At 46.7% G+C, this 22,370-nt stretch overlaps 1 protein-coding gene across 1 annotated transcript in view; it reads left to right on the forward strand.

The window, feature by feature from the left end:
- LOC143942165 (high affinity immunoglobulin gamma Fc receptor I-like) overlaps nt 1-19,081 on the forward strand; it is a 30,407-nt gene extending 11,326 nt beyond the window's left edge. Inside the window, exons 4-7 of the mRNA XM_077463424.1 lie at nt 7,126-7,284; nt 10,257-10,325; nt 13,905-13,921; nt 16,026-19,081. Of these exons, the coding sequence (XP_077319550.1) occupies nt 7,126-7,284; nt 10,257-10,325; nt 13,905-13,921; nt 16,026-16,073 (293 nt within the window). The 3' untranslated portion in view covers nt 16,074-19,081. The remainder of the gene's footprint in view (nt 1-7,125; nt 7,285-10,256; nt 10,326-13,904; nt 13,922-16,025) is intronic.
- The last annotated feature ends 3,289 nt before the right edge of the window (nt 19,082-22,370 follow it).

The following is a 22,370-nucleotide window of genomic DNA, read 5'->3' on the forward strand; positions in this document are numbered from 1 at the left end:
GCGCTGGCAGAGGAGCAATTCCCACTCCCAGAGAAGGAGTTGCGGGTACCAATCCAACAGCGCCTGCAAGAAGAGGCCGGTTTGAAGATGTGTTGGTGACTTCGGATATGAGGTCATTTTTTCAGCCGACCCATCGACAGGTGTCATCCGGATCCAGCATCAGGGAATGCCTAGACCGTCAGGTGTCCGACTACATCGGGTTAACGGCCGATGTGGACGCTCTGAGGAGTGATGAACCCCTGGACTACTGGGTGGGCAGGCTTGACCTCTGGCCAGAGCTTGCCCAATTTGCAATGGAACTGTTGGCTTGCCCCTCATCCATTGTCCTGTCCGAAAGGAAGTTCAGCGCAGCAGGGGGGATCGTGACCGATAAGCGTACTCGCCTAGCTCATGACAGTGTTAACTACCTCACATTTCTAAAAATGAATGAGGCATGGATCTCGGAGGAATTCAACACATGTGACCAGTAGACTATGTATATGTCTATAAAAAATTTTTTTAATCGAGCACAGAGACCTTCTTTCTTCATTTGGCTCACTTCCTTGTCCAAAAAAAGCACACTCTTTGAAGAGGTTGAGCGGTGTCATATTTCTACTGGGGCTGCTTATTATGAGGGGCTCCCACCATCCCTGTGCTGTGCTGACTTACTCCTGGGGCTGCTTATTATGAGGGGCTCCCACCATCCCTGTGCTGTGCTGTCTTCCTCCTGGGACTGTACCTCTGCTGTGCATATTATGAGGGGCTCCCACCATCCCTGTGCTATGCTCATTATGAGGGGCTCCCACCATCCCTGTGCTATGCTGACTTCCTCCTGGGGCTGCTTACGGTGCAGGTGTCAGTGCTGTATATCACGGTGCTGATGTCAGTGCTCTCTGTCACGGTGCTGCTGTCAGTGCTGTATATGACGGTGCTGGTGTGAGTGCTTTATGTCACGCTGCTGATGTCAGTGCTCTCTATCACGGTGCTGCTGTCAGTGCTGTATATGACGGTGCTGGTGTGAGTGCTTTATGTCACGCTGCTGATGTCAGTGCTCTCTATCACGGTGCTGTTGTCAGATGACTCTATCACGGTGCAGGTGTCATTGCTGTATGTCACGCTGCTGATGTCAGTGCTCTGTATCACGGTGCTGCTGTCAGATGACTCTATCACGGTGCAGGTGTCATTGCTGTATGTCACGCTGCTGGTGATCATCTCCTGCACCCTCTTCTTTGCCTACCCTGGTCCCTGACCTTCCCTCTCCTCCATTGCCTTCATGCGCTCCACAGTCCTGAATTGTCAGAACAATTTCCCATATAAAAAAAGAATGCTTGTAGTTGTCGATCCCAGATTCACCTCATACATGTGTTATGTCATTGGCCATGTGGTGGGACTATGTTTGCACAGTTAATAATTATTTTGTGGCTGCAAATTTGACCTGTAGGTTTGCGAAGTTTGCCTCCCATTGAAGTCAATGGGGCCCGCCGCGAACGTTCCGGTTCGCGAACTATCGGCTGCGTTCGCGGTCCGCGTTCGCGAAACGTCCCATCAGAAGTTCGTCCATCACTAATGCCCAGTAAGTAGTGGATCTGTATGGATTATTTTTGTGGAATAACAATATCCTTTAGTTTCATTTTTTACATTTTTTTATTTTAAATGCAATCGTTTTATTGACTATTCCATGAAACTATAAGGCCGCGTACACACGCTCGGACTGTTTGCCCAACCTTGTTCGTCAAACAGTTTCGGCAAACAGTCCGCTCAAAATTTGCATGAGCGGACTTGCCCACACACGAGCGGACTGTTTGACGAACAAGGTTGGGCAAACAGTTCGCTCAACTTTTGAAATGAACGGACTCGCCCACGTAAGGAGGAGGCAAATCCGCCCATTTCGAGCGCGTGTACAGGTAGGCGGGGCCCGCGAAGGATACTTCGCGGGCTCCGCCGCCTGGAATGGGCTTAAAGGGGAACCCCAACGCCGAAAAAAATCGGCGTGGGGGTTCCCCCAAAGTCCACACCAGACCCTTGTCCGAGCACGCTACCCGGCCGGCCAGGAAAGGGGGGCGAGCGAGCGTGCCCCCCCTCCTGAGCCGTACCAGGCCGCGTGCCCTCAACATGGGGGGTGCCTTGGGGAAGGGGGGGCCGCGCGGCCCCCCCACCCCAAAGCACCTTGTCCCCATGTTGATGAGGACAAGGGCCTCTTCCCGACAACCCTGGCCGTTGGTTGTCGGGGTCTGCGGGCAGGGGGCTTATCGGAATCCGGGAGCCCCCTTTAAGAAGGGGGCCCCCGGATACCGGCCCCCCACCCTATGTGAATGAGTATGGGGTACAATGTACCCCTACCCATTCACCTGTGAAATAAAGTACAAAAAAAAAACACAACACAGGGAAAAAATATTTTATTGCACAGCTCCGGGGGGTCTTCCGTCTTCAGGGGTCTTCTCGCCGGACTCCTCCGCTATGTGTGTGTAGCTCTTTTACTAGCGGAGGAGTCCGGCTTTCTTCCTCCCCACCGCCGGCCTCTTCTCCCGACTTCGGGGGTCTTGTCCCCCTCTTCGGTTCTTCTGCCGGGCCACCGCGCCTGGTCCGGTGGCCCGGTCTTCTGTCGCCGTCTTCCGTTCTTCTGTCGCCGCCTTCGGTTCTTCTGCCGGGTCACCGCGCCTTCTTGTAGCTCTTTTACAGGCGGTGGCCCGGTCTTCTGTCGCCGCTGTCGTCGTCGCCGCCGCCGCCTTCCGTTCTTGTTCTTCTTCTTGTTCTTCTTCTTCTTCCCCAGGAGATGTTGACTCGACGAGCTCTCCGGAATGCCAGGGACACGCTCCGCTGCCACTTATATAGTGACAATGGGGCGGTGTCACATGGTATATGTCACATGGGTTGGTCACATGGGTTGATGTCACATGGGGACTATGACATCGTAAGGGGGCGGGGTCACCATGTGACCAACCCATGTGACATATACCATGTGACACCGCCCCATTGTCACTATATAAGTGACCGCACAGCGCGGCTCTGGCATTCCGGCCGGAGAGCTCGTCGAGTCAACATCTCCAGGAGAAGAAGAAGAAGAACAAGAAGAACAAGAACGGAAGGCGGCGGCGGCGACGACGACAGCGGCGACAGAAGACCGGGCCACCGCCTGTAAAAGAGCTACAAGAAGGCGCGGTGGCCCGGCAGAAGAACCGAAGGCGGCGACAGAAGAACGGAAGACGGCGACAGAAGACCGGGCCACCGGACCAGGCGCGGTGGCCCGGCAGAAGAACCGAAGAGGGGGACAAGACCCCCGAAGTCGGGAGAAGAGGCCGGCGGCGGGGAGGAAGAAAGCCGGACTCCTCCGCTAGTAAAAGAGCTACACACACATAGCGGAGGAGTCCGGCGAGAAGACCCCCGAAGACGGAAGACCCCCGGAGCTGTGCAATAAAATACTTTTTCCATGTGTTGTGTTTTTTTTTGTACTTTATTTCACAGGTGAATGGGTAGGGGTACATTGTACCCCATACTCATTCACATAGGGTGGGGGGCGGTATCCGGGGGCCCCCTTCTTAAAGGGGGCTCCCGGATTCCGATAAGCCCCCGCCCGCAGACCCCGACAACCAACGGCCAGGGTTGTCGGGAAGAGGCCCTTGTCCTCATCAACATGGGGACAAGGTGCTTTGGGGTGGGGGGGCCGCGCGGCCCCCCCTTCCCCAAGGCACCCCCCATGTTGAGGGCACGTGGCCTGGTACGGCTCAGGAGGGGGGCGCGCTCGCTCGCCCCCCTTTCCTGGCCGGCCGGGTAGCGTGCTCGGACAAGGGTCTGGTGTGGACTTGGGGGGACCCCCCACGCCGATTTTTTTCGGCGTTGGGGTTCCCCTTTAATCCCATTCCAGGCGGCGGAGCCCGCGACGTCTCCTTCGCGGGCCCCGCCTACCTGTACACGCGCTCGAAATGGGCGGACTTTCCGAGCGGGAACAGTCCGCTGATTTCGAAAGTACAGCGGACAAGCCCACACACGGGCGGACTGTTCGCTCAAACACAGTTTCAGCGGACAGTTTTTCGGAATTTCCGAAAGACTTTGTCCGTCCAACTGTCCGCTGAAACTGTCCGCTGAAAGCCCACACACGAGCGGACTGTCCGCCCAAACACTGTTCAGCGGACAAGGTTGGGCGAACAGTCCGCCCGTGTGTACGCGGCCTTATACATATTTTATAAAGGTATGAAGATTTAATACAAAATATAAACTATTTATTTTGTATAGGAAGAATATTCTTCCCTTACACATAAACTAGATTTGTAATTTACACTTTTAAGAACATTTACAATAATTTATATAAATTATCCTCCCTGAGACCAGTTGTGTGTTAATATATTTTAATACTACGGGTAATACAATACACATGCAGAATTAAAAAAATATATATTAAAATCGTAATCATCTGATCTTCCAGAACACTACAGGCTTTGATATTATTCGTCTCCTGGTTTTTCTCAGATGGTTCTGACCCACTTCTTTGGTTTCTGTGGATACTGACTTTGTGTATTTTGGAGTCAATAGCTGGGCTTTCTGGTGGTGAAAGAAGCTGAATTACGACAGATAGGGGTGACAAGGTTTGCTTTATCCTCTGACTCTCCTGCTTTGTTTCCGTTATGTTTAGGAGGTCTCCCCCTTGGTCGTTTTAATATTTGTTCTTCAAAAACCTCAGTTTCTCTGTCATGGGATTATGGAATCTTTGAATCCTGTTCCTTCTCTGTTACAATAGTAGAGTTTCTGGTTCTCCCCATTGACCTCAGAGCAGGGATAGAGAAGATGTACCGAGGAGCGACAGGGGGCTGTACAGAATCTGGAGAGATGGGTGAAGCCACTCTGTTCAACTTTTGAATTTTTAAGCTGGTCATACGCCAGGAGAATTGTATTAGAAAGCTTACGTTTTAGGAACGTTAGTTCCATCTTCTAATTGTTAATGTGGGGGCGAATCAATGTTCATCATTGACCGTAGTGATGAGAAAATTCGAAGGAGCAGGATAGACTATTTTTTTTTAAACAAAAATATTTCTAACAATGTATATGTATTTCATTTGGTACATTTAATCCAAAAGCGAATATGAAGGCATACAAAGTACTTTTGAGCGGCGTTAACCAAGTCATCAAATGCCCCATACACACGATCAGACTATTTTTTCCCAAAAGTCTCGCGGACTTAGAAAGTAGTTTTGACTCAAAAATTGTCCGCTGGACTGCGAATCGGGCGGACAATCCAGCCGTCTGTGTGCTAGTCCGCCGGACTTTTGAAATGAACAGACTTTGGAGAAAAGTCCATTCATTTTAAACGTGGCTCCAGGTAGCCGGGACTAGCGAAGGAAGTCAATGTCGCCGCCTTCGGCGGCGAGATTGACACGTCGCTGGCCCCGTCCCCTGGTATGGACTTAAATGGGAAGCCCTACGCTGAAAAAACGGCGTGGGGGTCCCCCCAAGGTCCATATAAGACCCTTATCCGAGAACGCAACCCGGCCGGTCAGGAAAGGGGGTGGGGACGAGCGAGCGCCCCCCCTCCTGAGCCGTACCAGGCCGTGTGCCCTCAACATGGGGGGGTGCTTTGGGGAAGGGGGTTCCTGCGGCCCCTCACCCCAAAGCACCTTGTCCCCATGTTGACGAGGACAAGGGTCTCTTCCCGACAACCCTGGCTGTTGGTTGTCGGGGTCTGCGAGCGGGGGGCTTAGCGGAATCCGGGAGCCCCCTTTAATAAGGGGGCCCCCAGATACCGGCCCAACGTACAATGTAAAATAAGAAATCAACCAGCGCTAAACACAATAAAATAAGTGAAAAAAATTAAAAAATGCAGCTAGAATACTATAGGTCAAAATAACAAATCCCACATTACAAAGTAAAAAAGTAACAGTAGAGCGCAAATAGATAATGAAATATTAATACAAAAAAGATGAAAAATAGATGAATAATAGATGCAGTAATCAAGAAGAATCCGCTTGTGCAGTGTGTCTTCAATCAGTATAACAAGTGACGATGTGATCCCTTCACCATTGAACAAATTGGACTCTCACCTCAAATAATGGACCCCTGATATATCAGACAGGTCAAAAACACATGTTCCCATCAAGGGTAGATCATAAGATTTCAGCAGACCAAACGGGAGTACTCCAAGAAAAGATCCACCTCTGTGTCATCGGATCAATATGATTTCATGTATAAATATAAAGAACAAGCAAATCTAGTGCTCTCCGTTGATATAAATTTATTTTAAAAGCAAATAAAGAGAAGTCACACTCACATTTGAAAGCACTGATCTCCAGTGCCGAGTGCTAAGCGAGGAAACGAATACCATGCGTGGATCAGTGTGTTAGCCTGCGGATGACGTCACGGCGCGGGTCACGTAGTCATAAATCATATTGATCCGATGACACGGAGGTGGATCTTTTCTTGGAGTACTCCCGTTTGGTCTGCTGAAATCTTATGATCTACCCTTGATGGGAACATGTGTTTTTGACCTGTCTGATATATCAGGGGTCCATTATTTGAGGTGAGAGTCCAATTTGTTCAATGGTGAAGGGATCACATCGTCACTTGTTATACTGATTGAAGACACACTGCACAAGCGGATTCTTCTTGATTACTGCATCTATTATTCATCTATTTTTCATCTTATGGACTTTTTTGTATTAATATTTCATTATCTATTTGCGCTGTACTGTTACTTTTTTACAACGTACAATGTACCCCTACCCATTCACCTGGGAAAAAAAGTAAATAAAACACAACACAAGGTTTCAAAATCATTTATTGCACAGCTCCAGGGGTCTTCTTCCGACTTCAGGGGTCTTGTCCCCCTCTTCGGTTCTTCTTGCTGGGCCTCCGCTCCTTCTTCCAGCTCTTTTACTGGCGGTGGCCCAGTCTTCTGTCGCCGCTGCCGCTGTCGCCACCTTCTCTTCTTCTCTTCTTCTTCCTTGAGATGTTGACTCGATGCTGTCTCTGGCCGTAATGACAGGGAAGTGTTGCATGGCGACTTATATAGGGACAATGGGCGGTGTCACCGGATGATGTCTCCGCCCATTATGATGTCACAGTCCCAGCATAAGCATATATATACTGTACAACATCCTTACCCATTGATTTCCTCTAATTTTCACAACATTCATGGTCTTTTTATTTTCTTTCCTACAGGCCGAGAAGTCTATGTGACAGTCCTTGTTGTGGGCTCTGTTGGGGTTCTTCTGATCATTGTCCTTTCTGCTGTCCTTATCTGGAGATGTAAACATAGAAAAGGGTCTCCTGCTTCATGTCAAGGATCACTCCAAGAGATGGCCACAATGGATAACATGGGTAATGGGTTATCATGGGTGTGCTGGGAGGTCTTAAAGGATATCTAAACCCAAGAACAAAAATGTCAAGTATTTCAGCTTACCAGTCCCAACATGTTGTGGCTGCATAACTTTTATTGTTCAGGCTATGAATTTCTTCAGCTAGTACAAAAAAATACTTGTTGATCCTACTTAAAAAAATGCAATGTCGTTGTCACTGCCTGTGAGCAATGTTATCAGTCTTCCAAGCTATATTTTGCAGCTACAATTACCCTGCACCCATGTAATAGACAGTGGTGTCACTAGGGATGGTACCACCTGGTGCAAAACATGGTGTCACCCCCCCAAATATTTTTTTTACTCCCTCTCCACAAAATACAGACCCCCCCCTCTCTCAGTACAGACCTCCCTCTACTAAGTATAGTCCCCCCTCCCTCAGTACAGACTCCCCTCTCCATTAAGTATAGACCCCCCTCTCTCAGTACAGACCCCCCTCTGATAAGTACAGACCGCCCTCTCTCAGTACAGACCCTCCCACTATATACAGACCTCCCTCTCTTAGTACAGACCCCGTCCACTATATAAAGACCCCCTCTCTCAGTACAGACTCCCCTCTCCATTAAGTATAGACCCCCCTCTCTCAGTACTCAGTACAGACCCCCCTCCGATAAGTACAGACCACCCTCTCTCAGTACAGACCCTCCCATTATATACAGACCTCCCTCTCTCAGTACAGACCCCGTCCACTATATAAAGATCCCCTCTCTCAGTACAGACCCCCTCCACTATATAAACATCCCCCTCTCTTGGTACAGACCCCCTCCACTATATAAACATCCCCCTCTCTCTGTACAGATCCCCTCCACTATATAAAGACCACCCTCATTCTGTACAGACCCCCTTCACTAAATATAGACACCCCTCCCTCGGTACAGAATAAAGAAGGGTGAGTAGAGTTGGAAGGATGGCAGAGAGGGGGAGTGAGCAGAGGATGGGAGTGAAGAGGAGGGGTGAGCAGAGTTGGGGGGTGGAGAAGAAGGGGGGTGAGCAGAGTTGGGGGGATGGAGAAGAGGGGCAATGATCAGGGTTGGAGGGATGGAGAATGAGGGGGGTGAATGGAGTTGTTATGTGAAGGGTGGTTATGATCTGAGCTGGGCTGTTCTGGGCAATCAGGACATGTGCTTTGGGGGTCGGAGCAGAGACTGCTGGGAGGGAAGACACTGGAACAGGTGTGTGTGTTTGTGGGGGGGGGGGGGGGGGGTGTGGGGGTAGGATGGTGGAGGGGACAGGTACACTTTTAGGGACTTCACTGCTTAGGCCCAAACACCTGTGGTCAGGACATTTTCCACCTTGCAGCTGCATGTAAACAAAGTGGTGGGGATGCTTGTGTCGCCATTGACCTAATGGGGTCTATTTACTAAAACTAGGGAGTGCAAAGTCTGGTGCAGCTGTGCATGGTAGGCAATTAGCTTCTAACTTCACCCTGTTCAATTAAGCTTGGAAAACATACCGTGGAAGCCGATGTGTTTCTATGCAGAGTTGTACCATATTTTGCTTTTTCTAGTTTTAGTAAATGAACCCAATTATGTCCTCATGGTTATATTAGGTAATTTAAATGACCTTATATGGATGTGTGGTCACATTAGAACAATGCTGTCACACCCTATTGTGTACCTGCTGCTGGGAGGTGGAGAATGCTCAAATCCCATCTGATTTGGCCAGCAGGGATGCCACCATGTGACAGCTCACCATGGGTTAAGCCAAACTGTGTTTGGATTGAGTTTGGACCCAACCCAGCTCTTTCCTACTTGGCACCATTAGAGATACAGTAATAGTGACCGATAGTAATTGATTTACAGTAATTGTTGCACTTTGTGGTTTGTTGAGTTGTTAGCATAGGACTTCTTTATTACACATGGGATTTCCTTCAATTGCAACATAAATGTTGGATTTGATGAGCTTTCTGTGGCTGAAAGTAACTCCTGTAGATGTAGATGAAATAGGTGGAGCTAGGACACGTGAAGAAGGATGGAGGCCCCCAAAACTACCAGGTGGACAGGAACAGAATTATGGCTTGGGAGATCTTGGGTTTTTTGTATCAAAGCAATATAAAAATCAGGGGCTTCCTTAAAACTAAAATATCACTTTTGGGTGGACTGACACTTTCAGGAGGACTATAACGTAATGACCCTGTGGCCTTTTCTTACATTTATTGAAGTAACTGATCACTTCGCTCAATTATTATTATCAGTTATGTATTCCTTTGTCTAGTCCCTATAGTTCAGCTAAGCCTCAAATACGCCAAGCACATGTTATTGTTAATATCACAATACTACCACCCTTGGCTATGAAATCAATACACGGTCTAAGATCAATTAAATCTCATTTATTTCCCAAGGAAATAAGAACGCGTGCATAAGGTATCAATATAAGTTACAATAATACATAGCATACAATCAAAGTACAATATAAGCCATACTTATCGATCCTCGTGACTGGGTCTCCTGATGGAATAAAGAGGCCCAACTCCTGGTTGCAACCCTTTTAGTTAAACATACCTCAGCCATACCACAACCCATAGCCCATCCTACTTCTCCCGTAGACCAATCAGCGTCTCTGGGGCATTTTCTCCCCCAGGTTAACAGTCCTGCCATACTTGGCCTCTGGGGGGCAGTGTTTGCCCATAAATTGCAACTGCTCCGACTGGATTGCCATCTTGTGGCTCGATCTCGGACGCCCCACCAGCTGTCCTTTGTTCTTTCAGACAAGTCGGCACCATATTGTCTTTGAAGTTCAGTACATTCCAGGTGGGCTGAATAGAACTCATTCTGCTATTCAAATTGTGTCACATTCCTTGCTTTTAAACATGTGAGACTGCCTGGCATCAATATGGCTGAGTTCGGCTGTACAAACAGCTGTGTAGATGTATAATATTAATTCCTGTCTGATTCCAACATTTATTAATTAGGAATTTTTTTTGACTTTTTTCCCCAGTAACTGATGCAAACCCAGATCCACAAGATGTGTGCTACACCTACCTAGAATTATGTCACTTGCCCAAAGGTAAGTTCAATTATTTTGTGGCAGTAGAGTTTTTGCCAGAAATAACCCAAGATTATCTAATGCGGTTTTTAATGTTCTGTCATATTTCTTGTCCTCAATCTGCATACTACACTCCCCAGGACAATGCCCCATGCTGGCCATACATTAATAAATGTCCTCCATTTGAAATCCATCAGCTGACACTATGCAGCTGGTGACTCTCAATTCCGGTTGCCACTGACAGCTTCAGTCCCTTCTGAAGGTCAGGAACCAATCAGTTTAGTTTCCAGTTATGTTAGCTCCATATGAGATATAGTGCTTATAGGAAGACTGAAGACTAGGCTTACAAAATTAGCTTTCAGCCTTCAGATGCTACTGCAGCCTGGTTGTGACAGTGGTCATCTGTTTAATACTGTAATTGTCATCACTGTCACAGATGATAAAAAGTAGACATGGGCGCCGTCAATAAATTTGTTTAGTTCTGTTCCGTTACGGTTCCTATTAAAATTAATTCGGACTTCGTATTTCGTGTCCGAAATTCAGTTTCGTTTCATACGAAATGCGAATTGTCGTTAGGTTCGTTAACTTGTACGAACGTTCGTTATGATGAATTTAAAGGCAAAAATATACCTCAATATGACAGTCGATGCTGATGGAAGTTTGGTTTTTATCCAAAATACGAATTTCCGTTGAAGAATTTCCTATCCGAAATACAAATTTTCATTAGATGAGAAAGAGAGAAGCGGATTATCTGCCATGCACCGCTGGTCCAGTTTTCGCCTGCTCCAGTTTCGATAGATCCCCCCACACTGTTTGGGGTCACCGAGGACGTGCGGAGAGCACATGCTTGGTAACACCAAACAATTTCCAGTGACCCCGCACATCCCCGGTGACCCCGTACCGTGCGGGGGATCAAAACTGGAGCAGCTGTGCATGGCAGCCATGTGCTCATTATGAGGGGCTCCCACCATCCCTGTGCTATGCTGACTTCCTCCTGGGGCAGCTTATTATGAGGGGCTCCCACCATCCCTGTGCTATGCTGACTTCCTCCTGGGGCTGCTTATTATGAGGGGCTCCCACCATCCCTGTGCTATGCTGACTTCCTACTGGGGCTGTACCTCTGCTGTGCATATTATGAGGGGCTCCCACCATCCCTGTGCTATGCTGACTTCCTCCTGGGGCGGCTTATTATGAGGGGTTCCCACCATCCCTGTGCTATGCTGACTTCCTCCTGGGGCTGCTTATTATGAGGGGCTCCCACCATCCCTGTGCTATGCTGACTTCCTCCTGGGGCTGTACCTCTGCTGTGCATATTATGAGGGGCTCCCACCATCCCTGTGCTATGCTGACTTCCTCCTGGGGCTGCTTATTATGAGAGGCTCCCACCATCCCAGTGCTATGCTGACTTCCTCCTGGGGCTGTACCTCTGCTGTGCATATTATGAGGGGCTCCCACCATCCCTGTGCTATGCTGACTTCCTCCTGGGGCTGCTTATTATGAGGGGCTCCCACCATCCCTGTGCTATGCTGACTTCCTACTGGGGCTGTACCTCTGCTGTGCATATTATGAGGGGCTCCCACCATCCCTGTGCTATGCTGACTTCCTCCTGGGGCTGCTTATTATGAGGGGTTCCCACCATCCCTGTGCTATGCTGACTTCCTCCTGGGGCTGCTTATTATGAGGGGCTCCCACCATCCCTGTGCTATGCTGACTTCCTCCTGGGGCTGTACCTCTGCTGTGCATATTATGAGGGGTTCCCACCATCCCTGTGCTATGCTGACTTCCTCCTGGGGCTGCTTATTATGAGAGGCTCCCACCATCCCAGTGCTATGCTGACTTCCTCCTGGGGCTGTACCTCTGCTGTGCTCATTATGAGGGGCTCCCACCATCCCTGTGCTATGCTGACTTCCTCCTGGGGCTGCTTATTATGAGGGGCTCTCACCATCCCTGTGCTATGCTGACTTCCTCCTGGGGCTGCCTTTTATGAGGGGCTCCCACCATCCCTGTGCTGTGCTGACTTCCTCCTGGGGCTGTACCCCTGCTCTGCTCAGTATGTCAGTACAGCACAGGAATGGTGGAAACCTCTCATAATGATTACAGCAGAGGTACAGCCCCAGGAGGAACTCAGCACAGCACAGGGATGGTGGGAGCCCCTCATAATGAGCACAGCAGAGGTACAGCCCCAGGAGGAAGTCAGCATAGCACAGGGATGGTGGGAGCCCCTCATAATATGCACAGCAGAGGTACAGCCCCAGGAGGAAGTCAGCATAGCACAGGGATGGTGGGAGCCCCTCATAATGAGCACAGCAGAGGTACAGCCCCAGTAGGAAGTCAGCATAGCACAGGGATGGTGGGAGCCCCTCATAATAAGCATAATGACTGAGACGTCGATGCGACGACAACTGATTCGAAATCCGAAATTCGTAAACAAAAGTTCGTATTGCGTACAAAATTCGGATGCATGGCAATTCGTATTTCGGATCCTCCCAAACGTACGAATTTTGGGAAATTCGTACGAATTTGAGATTTGTACGAAACGAATCGCACATGTCTAATAAAAAGCTTAAGGGTCCACACTCAGGCTGTCACAGCCCGAAGAGTTGGATGCCACTGACTAGTGAGGGTGCAGGTTGAGGAAAGGTCTGTCCAGACCCAAAACATGCTTCAGAAATAGGAAGAGATGTATTATATTTTTAATGCTCTAATTGTATATGAAAATTACAGTAGAAATAGGAAGACATAGCCCAGCTGCCACACACCTCACCAGGTCCAAGTGGTTAGCAAGTAAAAGCAGCCTCAGAACCATTCATGGACTATGCGGGGGGGGGGGGGCGGGACATGTTGGAGTCGTGGTCAAGCTGGGGCTGCTTTTACTTGTTAACCACTTGGGCCGGGTGAGGTGTGTGGCAGTTGGGCTATCTCTTCCTATTTCTACTGTAATTGTCATATACAATTAGAGCATTAAAAATATAATACAAAAAACTAATTACAATTCATGTAAACAAATGAATAAATATGCATAAAATACATATTCTATCAAATATAATGTGGCCGACAAGTCACAATTGCTCACAATAAGTTAAAATAGTCTTCAATGCTGTGCAAAACAAAGTGCTTACCCAATTGAAGGTCAATCAATACAGCATGATATCACTTTCAGGGCCTGGGCATATGCAAGGCTTCTCCAGAATGGACACAGCTTCTCCAATAGTTCAGCCACATGGATCAATCTCTAAAAGTAGCCCAGGGGGATGGATCCCAAACACACACTCTCAAAAAGAAATAAAAAAACCCACATAGTGTTCTCCGCAACCACTTATTTAATAAAGCATTAAAGTTGCTCCTGCATGCATTTGAAAAAAGAATCACTCAACATCTATGCAATGCGTAAAATATGCAAAATGCAGATGCTCTAGATCAAAGATCGGTCCAAACATTTGTATCAATTGATTAAAAACGTTTCATTATTTTTCAATGATTAAACCTTTTGTACCTGCTAGATATTGGGATATTGGTAGACATGTTGCCCTTTATGTTGGTCTTCTTGCAATGTGATATAATTATTAATATCATTTTTATTTTACATTTCATCCTCTGTAGGAAATAAAATCAGAAATGTAAGTATGAAAATACTTTTCACACTATATTTGAGATTGAGTGCCAAAAAACGAACCAATAATTATTTACTTTTTGATGAGAACACCTTAGCCCTTGTACACACGGTCGGACATTCCGACAACAAAATCCGAAACTGGTGTTGCATACACACGGTCCGACAAAGTTGTCGGAAAATCCGATCGTTCGTAACGTGATGACGTTATTTCGTTACGACGGGACTACGTTCAGGCCAGTAGCCAATAGCGTTGGTGTAGGAATTTGATCTGAGCATGCGTGGCACTTTGTCCGAACGTTATTCTCTACAGACGATCGGACAAAGTCCGTTTGGATCATGTTGTCGCAAAATTTTATAGCCCAGCTCTAAGCCCCTGTACACACGGTTGGAGATTTCGACAACCAAATCCGTCGGATTTTGTCCGAAACTGTTGCATACACACGGTCGGACTAAGTTGTCGAAAAATCCGATCATTCAGAACGTGATGACGTAATTTCGTTACGATGGGACTACGTTCAGGCTAGCTTTGATGTAGGAATTTGATCTGAGCATGCGTGGCACTTGGTCCGATCAAAATTCTCTACACATGATCGGAGTATGTCCGATCGGCCTAGTTGGTCGGGAAATATTTCCAACATGTTGGAAAATTGGGTCCGACGGATATTCCGACGGAATCAGTCCGATGCATACCACACACAGTCGGATTATCCGACAACACGGTCCGATAGGACACATCCCGACGGATTCTCCGACCGTGTGTACAAGGGCTAAAACTTTGTCGGTTGGACATTCCGACGGAAACAGTCCGATGGAGCCCACACACGGTCGGATTATCCGACAACGCGGTCCGATTGGACATTTTACCATCGGAATGTCCGACCGTGTGTACAAGGGCTTAAAGTTTCTTCTTTCACCATCTCCATTTTGGGGTGAAAGTCTTCCACTCCTCACATTTTCCACTCCTTATTAAGGGATTGAACAGTACTGTCTGCTGATATTTCACCAACCCCCACAGGGATGTTAAAACAATGTAAAAAAAAAAATAAAAAAAATGAAATTGTAAAAAACAAAAAACAAAAAAAAACATAAGTAAAGCAGTTGTAAACCACGGCTGGTAAAAAAAAAGAAAAGCTACACATTATGCAGTACTTACCTTAGAATGAAGCCATCCCACGGCGCTTTCACTGCTGAGAGGGCTGACATCTTCCCCCGTCTTTCTTCTGGGTTTGCACGCTCTGGCTGTGTGATTGGCCAGAGCCTCGATGACATCACTTGGCTCGGAGCATGAAGCTCTGAAGTTCCAGCAAGGTAAGCCGGACCTTCAGAGCGCTTGCACCGGTGATGTCACTGTCTGCAGGGTGAATATCTACTAAACGGTGCACGCTTAGAAGATATTAATATTACCTTCAGGTAAGCCTCATTATAGGCTTATCTGTAAATAATAATCACAAAGCGGGTTTTACTATCACTTTAAGGGCTCATTCTCACAGGTATTCTGGTTTGTTCATGTGGGTGAGGCCGCCTGTTAGTCATGGTTCACTGTTCCTGTCTGCTAAGCTGTACGAGGCCCATGATTTCTGACGGCAGGTCTCACTCACTTCTCTGGCCGGCTCCACTCTGCTAGTCCCAGGAGAGAGGCAGGAGTGGGGTCAGTGCAAGTCTGATTGGCAGTGCTCCCAAGTCAAAAGTTGAGCCACCAACAAAGTTGGCTGTCACTGGAGGGTTTCAAAGGAATGCAGCATGTCCACCTAATTCACTGGCCATTCTTGATGTTCCAGTAACAGCCGGCGAGTTAGGTGGACATGCTGCATTCCCTCACGATCCTGTGACAGCTGTGGGGGAGATGCCGGAACTCTACACTCTACAGGACTCGTCCTACTTCCAAGCTAAACCTGACCCTCCCCCGCTGATCCAAAGGGGCCTGGGCCCAATATGTGAGGGATGGCTGTTCCCCCCCCCCCCCCATCAGTGGCCTTAAGAACATCCCTATAGCTTTATAAATAGTGGTGCAAAGTTCCACAGAGTATTGTTGCAGAACACCTGAGATGATATATATCCACCTAATGTCTCCACTCACTAACCTGTCATATGTCGCAATTCTTTCCCAGGATGGGTTGACTGTCACCTACGCTACTGTGAAGGATCCAGATATCTGAACATGTATACGAGACCCAAACCAGATGGAGCATATTTACTGTCCAGGATGTTAAAAAAAAAGTTCTTATGTGGTCAGTAGGGATGAGCCGAACACCCTCCTGTTCGGTTGGTTCGCATCCAGAACATGCAAACAGGCCAAAAATTGCTTATGCTCATTTTAAAGGCTTATATGCATGGTATTGTCATAAAAAGTGTTTAGGGACCTGGATCCTGCCCCAGGGGACATGTATCAATGCAAAAAGAAGTTTTAAAAACGGACGTTTTTTTCGGTGAAAGTGAAACAATAAAAGTGTAATATTCCTTTAAATTTTGTACCTGGGGGGTGCCTATAGTATGCCTGTAAAGTGGCGCATGTTTCCTGTGTTTAGAACAGTCTGACAGTAAAATTACATTTCTAAAGGAAAAAAAGTCATTTAAAACTACTCGTGGCTATAATGAATTCTCGGTCCAACAATACACATAACAGTTCATTGATAAAAACAGCATGGAATTTCCCGACAGGGGAACCCCGAACCAAAATTTAAAAAAAAATGCGTGGGGGTCCCCCTAAATTCCATACCAGGCCCTTCAGGTCTGGTATGGATATTTAAAAAAAAACAATAAAAAATACCCCAAAGCACCTTGTCCCCATGTTGATCGGGAGAAGCGCCTCATACCCACAACACTTGCCCGGTGGTTGGGGGGTCTGCAGGCGGGGGGCTTATCGGAATCTGGAAGCCCCCTTTAACAAGGGGACCCCCAGATCCCACCCCCGTGTGAATTGGTAATGGGGTACAAATGTGCCCCTACCATTTCACAAAAAAAGTGTCAATAGGGTTAAAAAACACAAGAGACGGTTTTTGACAAGTCCTTTATTAATTTCTTCTTCTTTCCGCTTCTTCTTCCATCTTCTATCTTCTGGTCTTCCTTCGGTGTTGTTCTTCTTCCTCCATCTTCTTCTCCATCTTCTTCTTCCTCCGCTCTTCTCGTCCCGCATCGTTCTTCGGCTTCTTTTCCGCTCCGTCCGCACGATCCGCCTCAGTGGGAGTCTTCCACCGTGTGGCGCTTCTGTTCTTCTGACACTTGTTATATAACAGAGGGCAGGGCCATCCGGTGACCCCGCCCCCCTCGGGCACATGGGGACTTCCCTATGGCTTTCCCCGTGATGTCAGAGGGGGGCGGGATCACCCCATTTACATAAACGGTTTATCAGTAAATGGAGCATTTACCTTTAGGGCCGCTGATAGGGGGGGCCAACGGTCCTCTTGTAAGCTGGTCTCTCCCCCTCTTCCTGCTGCCAGCTTTTATCTGCTGAGAAAGAGACAGTCGTCCCTCACTAATCCCCTTCCCAGGGTTGGCTAAAATGTTAGCTCTGCTTTTGAGTTTGTTATCTCTGTAACTTTGTGTAACAAGGTCCTGGACCTCCAAAGGCCTAATGGTGACTTCCAGAGTCAGGGATAGCTGACATCCGTCTTTGCAGAGTGGGTTACAAGGCAGGGTGGGTGTAATGCAAGATGCAGTGATGGGTGCCAGACACTTTTGAATGCAAAAGAGATTTATTGTCTCTTAACAGAACTGTGGGGGAGCGGTTTAGGGCCAGGACACCCTTAAATGAATGCAATGATAATTGGCAGACTCCGAGACTTCTATAGGTAGATAGCTATACAGTGGAAGGCCTCCAGCCAGATACCACTTCTGTATAGGTAGGAGCACTGTCTCCTATGGCAACAATCTTGTAACAGTCACTAACGGTATTTTACTTAACTATTGGTAACACAGATAGTTCTCTTCACACTCTACAGTCTCTCACTGTAGATCTTCACTCACTGAGCTCCCAGTCACTCATTAGACTCTCAGATCCGATCGCCACTGGATCCCTTGAGCTCTTCCACTTCCATAACTCAGTATCTTCCACAAGCATTTGCTGGGTTCCTGGCTTGGCACTCACAGATACTCTTCAAGCATCACCCCTGCTGACAAGCTAGGTCCCTGGCCTGGCACCCACTGATGCTCCTCAAGCATCACCTTTGCTGTCCTGCTGGGTCCCTGGCTCGGCACTTGCTGAAGTTTTCCCACTTCTTCCCTTGAGTTGTTGAGATGACTGCTCTGGTACTGGCTCCAGCTTACTCCTAGGGGGCCCCCGGTAACAAGGTGGATGGCCACTTAGTGGCGACAGCTTCCCCTCTACCTCCAACCTCAACTGGTTCCACGTCCGGCTGAACCTTTACTCTCGGTTGGACTCCAATCCTACAGTCCAAACCCTGCACTGCTTCTCTTGCTTCTGGATAGGCCCTCAGACAGCCTAGCAGCCAGAGGCCTCAGGATTCTGGACTAGCAGACCAGGGAAGCATAACACATGTCCACCCAGACAGCCTTCCAGGTGGCACAGAACCCCCGATCACCTGACTCCACTCAAATAAATAGGCTCTACCAGCAGGCCAAGGGGCTTAAAGAAACCCCTGCCCATTGGCTGAGACACCCCATCTATTCATAACCTGACCTTGCTAAGCCCTTGTCTATCTAATGTCACCAGCATAACGCCACCTAGCGACAGAAGAGAGAAGGCGCAGCAAGTCCAGAACTACAGAGGAATCAGTGGATCTACTAACAATTAACCAGGACAACTACCGCCTGGCAAACTAAATTTATTAGCAACCCTGATTAAACACCCGGGTGCTACATTTGTTTCCCTCCCTCTGTCTCTCCGATCCCGGAGCTGCCCAGCCTGTATATTTTTTATCTGATCTTGATTTTTATTTATTAACTCAGTTTTGTCTTTTATATTTAGCAGGAATTTTGTTAGTTACGTTGTATTTGTGTCTAATGATTAATAATGATTTTATTGTATTTTTAGAGCTTTAGTATTTTCTTGGCGGGGGTGGGGCACTGTCAGGTAGTCTCTATTGGGCCCAGCAATTTCTATCAACAGCCGCCCTGTTTACCTTATTTAAGCAACCTGTGAATTATGAGATGTATAACTGTTACACGTTTTCTTTTGGCTGTAAATAAATGATTTAATTTCATAAAACATGTTTGGAATCTCATTTCGACTCATTCACAAAAGAAGGTTCAAGAAGAAGAGTTTTATGTTAAAAGTTTTCTTAATGGAACGTGGCAAATAAAAGTTACAACCTACAGTCTTTTCCATGCCTTCTATGTGGTGGTTGTCTGATTCCTCTTACTGGAATAGAATAACCAATCAGAAGAGAGCACAGGGAATTTTTTACTGTAGGACATCCTGAGCTCCTTCCATCCTGACATGTGATCAGAGGAGGACAGCGCTGTCAGGGGGCTCCAAAGGAGGTCAGGTGAGTACATGTAGGTGAACAGGGTAGGCGAAGACTAAAGCCTCGTACACACGATTGGATTTTCCGACGGGAATTGTGTGATGACGGGCTGTTGGCGGAAAATCCTACCGTGTGTACGCTCCATCGGACAATTGTTGTCGCATTTTCCGTGGACAAATGTTGGACGGCAGGTTTTAAAATTTTCCACGGACAAATGTCTGTTGTCGGATTTTTCCGAGCATGTGTACACAAGTCCGTCGGACAAAAGTTCAAAGTACAAACAAGCATGCTCGGAAGCAAGGACGGGCCGGAAGCGGTCGGTCTTGTAAACTGGAGTTCGTAATGGAGAATTAACATTCGTGACGCAGCAAATTGTGAAATCTGGAAATGCAGCGCACAATTCTCTTCTTCTTTAATGGGATAATAATGAAGCTGCTTTGCTGGTGATACTGATGGAGTTATTGCAAACGAATTTTCAAAGGCTTTTTTTCTAGTGATATCAAGAATAATATTATTATGCTTTTCTTCTTTTTTTTTTTTTGGGCAAGTTACCACAACACCATTATCTCGTAGTTTTTTAAGATCAAAGATACAACTATCTTGGTGTCCCTTGTAAATTTTACATTTGTATTTTTTTTAAATGTAACTGCTGACTCCCAAACTGTCATTTGAAATAAAACACACAGCCAAGTATTATTCTACGCAATTTTTTTTACTGTGCATAAATTTTTTTTTCTAAAATTTGACATGGTATCTGCCAATAGAACTTAACCAAAAAGTGCATTCTATGCATCCAAAAATATAGAAAATATAACAAATCAAATTATTATTATTCAACCAAAAAATAAAATAAAATAAAAGCCTCATGCGTGTGTCCTGCTTCTTAATATAGGGGGTCAGCAATGCATAGAGTTGGTGAAAGCAGGGGTCCGTCATCCGGAGATAATTCCGAAAATAATCCAGATTATTCTCCTGGAGCTCCCGCAGCAAAGGCATATGGCATAAATGGTCACCATTAATAAAGCAACTAATTTTTGGTCCAAGAACTCCTCCTCCTCCTGTTCCTGGACTGGACTTGGGTCAAAGCAATAACTCCAAGGCCAATAATACATAACACGTTATCTCCTCCGATCCCACAACATGGCTGATTGTCGAACGGCCGTTCGGAAACGAACTGAAAAGTGCGAAATGAAAAGTGCAAAATGAAAAGCGCGAATCAACACTCACCAAACTTCTACTAACAAAAAATTGGCAGAAAGAGCCTAAAGGGTGAAAAGGATCTGAAAAACCACGTAGTACATCACTACGTTCGTGTTTTTTGGCCGACAATCCCTTGCCATTTGTATACAAGACAAAATCCAGGCACACGCCTTCAGACAGAGGTTTTGTTGGCAGACAATCCGATCGCGTGTACGAGGCTTTAGAATTGGTAAGCTGCAATATAATAAATGTTTGTTTTTAGGTTCAATACTGCTTTAAAAATATAATATATATAAAAAAATTAAATAAAAAAATAAATAAAAAAAGCTCATCCACTGAACACAGTGAGCCGTGGGCAAAGCAGAAGTGGTCACCAAGCTCAGACATTCGGGAGTGTAAAAAAGGAAGGAAATAAAGTGGGATTCTTGAGAAAAAAACTATAATAAGATCAAATGCAAAATGCGGTACAGATATTTTTAGGTTATTTCGCTCTAAAAAATAGAGTGGCATATATTATTTTTTAATGTATTTTTTTTTTAGAAATGAATGAATTTATTACAGTCAGGAACAAGAAAAAAATAAATAAATGAAATTAAATCAAAACTCCTTTTCTGGTCAGGAAAGTACAGAAATATAAGAGAACTATATTTAGTGTTCTTACTTTTAGCCAGCAGATTAAACTTTTTTTTTTCTGTGATTTTCCTCTGTCTCCTTAGCTGTTTCAGCTAAAAAAAAAAGCTTGTTAGTCACAGATCTCAATTCTCAGCAGAGCTGACATTTACCCAAACGAATGAGCAGTGGCGCTTCCTTCTTCTATCCAAAGCTTCCTACTGACAAAGCAAGTCTCAAATCAGGCAGCTGCCATAGTGCCATCTCTTTGGGTTACCCGTTGTGCTTTGGGAAACCTTTACCATCTATGAAAATGTATCTGCACTTAAACAAATGATCTAAATAGATGAGCATAGTTCTGTAAGCTGTTGCATATTTTAAAGTATTGCTTTAAATTATAATACAGTGCTTAAAGAGGAAGTAAACCCTGATGGGTTTATTTCCTCTTTGTCTCCCTGCAAAGGTAAAGCATAATGGGCTACTATGCATCGCATCGCATCGCATAGTAGCCCATTATGTGTCACTTACCTGACACAGGAGCCAGCAATGTCTCTGCTGTAGTCTGGAGCATCCATCTTCTTCCGGGTATCGCTGCTCCGGCCACTCACAGCGCCGGAGCAGCGATGAGGTCACTCCTGCGCATGCACACGGGAGCCGCCACTAACGGCATGCTGCTAACGGCGATAGTACACCTGCGTGCCGCTGTCTACGGTGCATGCGCCGTAGACAGCTGTCACTGTCTTTTAGTAAATATCTCCTAAACCATGTAGGTTTAGGAGATATTTCTTGGACCTAGAGGTAAGCCTTAATCTAGGCTTACCTGTAGGTTAAAGTGGTTTGTAAGGGTTTACAACCACTTTAAAAGGGGTTGTGGCTTAAAGAGTTCACAAAGATCTATCACTTAAATTTTTATTTTACAGCTCTGTCCCCTATGGCAGAGGTCCCCAAGCTTTTTGTCAACCAAGGACCAGTTTCATGGAAGCTAATTTTCCCACGGACTGAGGGGGGGGGGGGGGGGTTGGATTGTGTGGTTGGGGTGGACGGAATATTCTGTCCTCAGCCCCCCTTTACACCTTTTTAGTGCAGTCCCTATTATATTACAGTGTCGGCCGTTGATGCCATCCTATCAGCAGGGCAGGAGGTGGGAGAGTTCCTTGCGGCCCCTGCCCTGCTGATAGGATGACATTGATGACCGGGCGGGCGGAGAAGCCTGGAGAGGAC

Source organism: Lithobates pipiens, unplaced genomic scaffold (genome assembly GCF_037356315.1).
Source record: "Lithobates pipiens isolate NorthernLeopardFrog02 unplaced genomic scaffold, aLitPip1_a1.2 Scaffold_30, whole genome shotgun sequence".
NCBI lineage: Eukaryota > Metazoa > Chordata > Amphibia > Anura > Ranidae > Lithobates > Lithobates pipiens.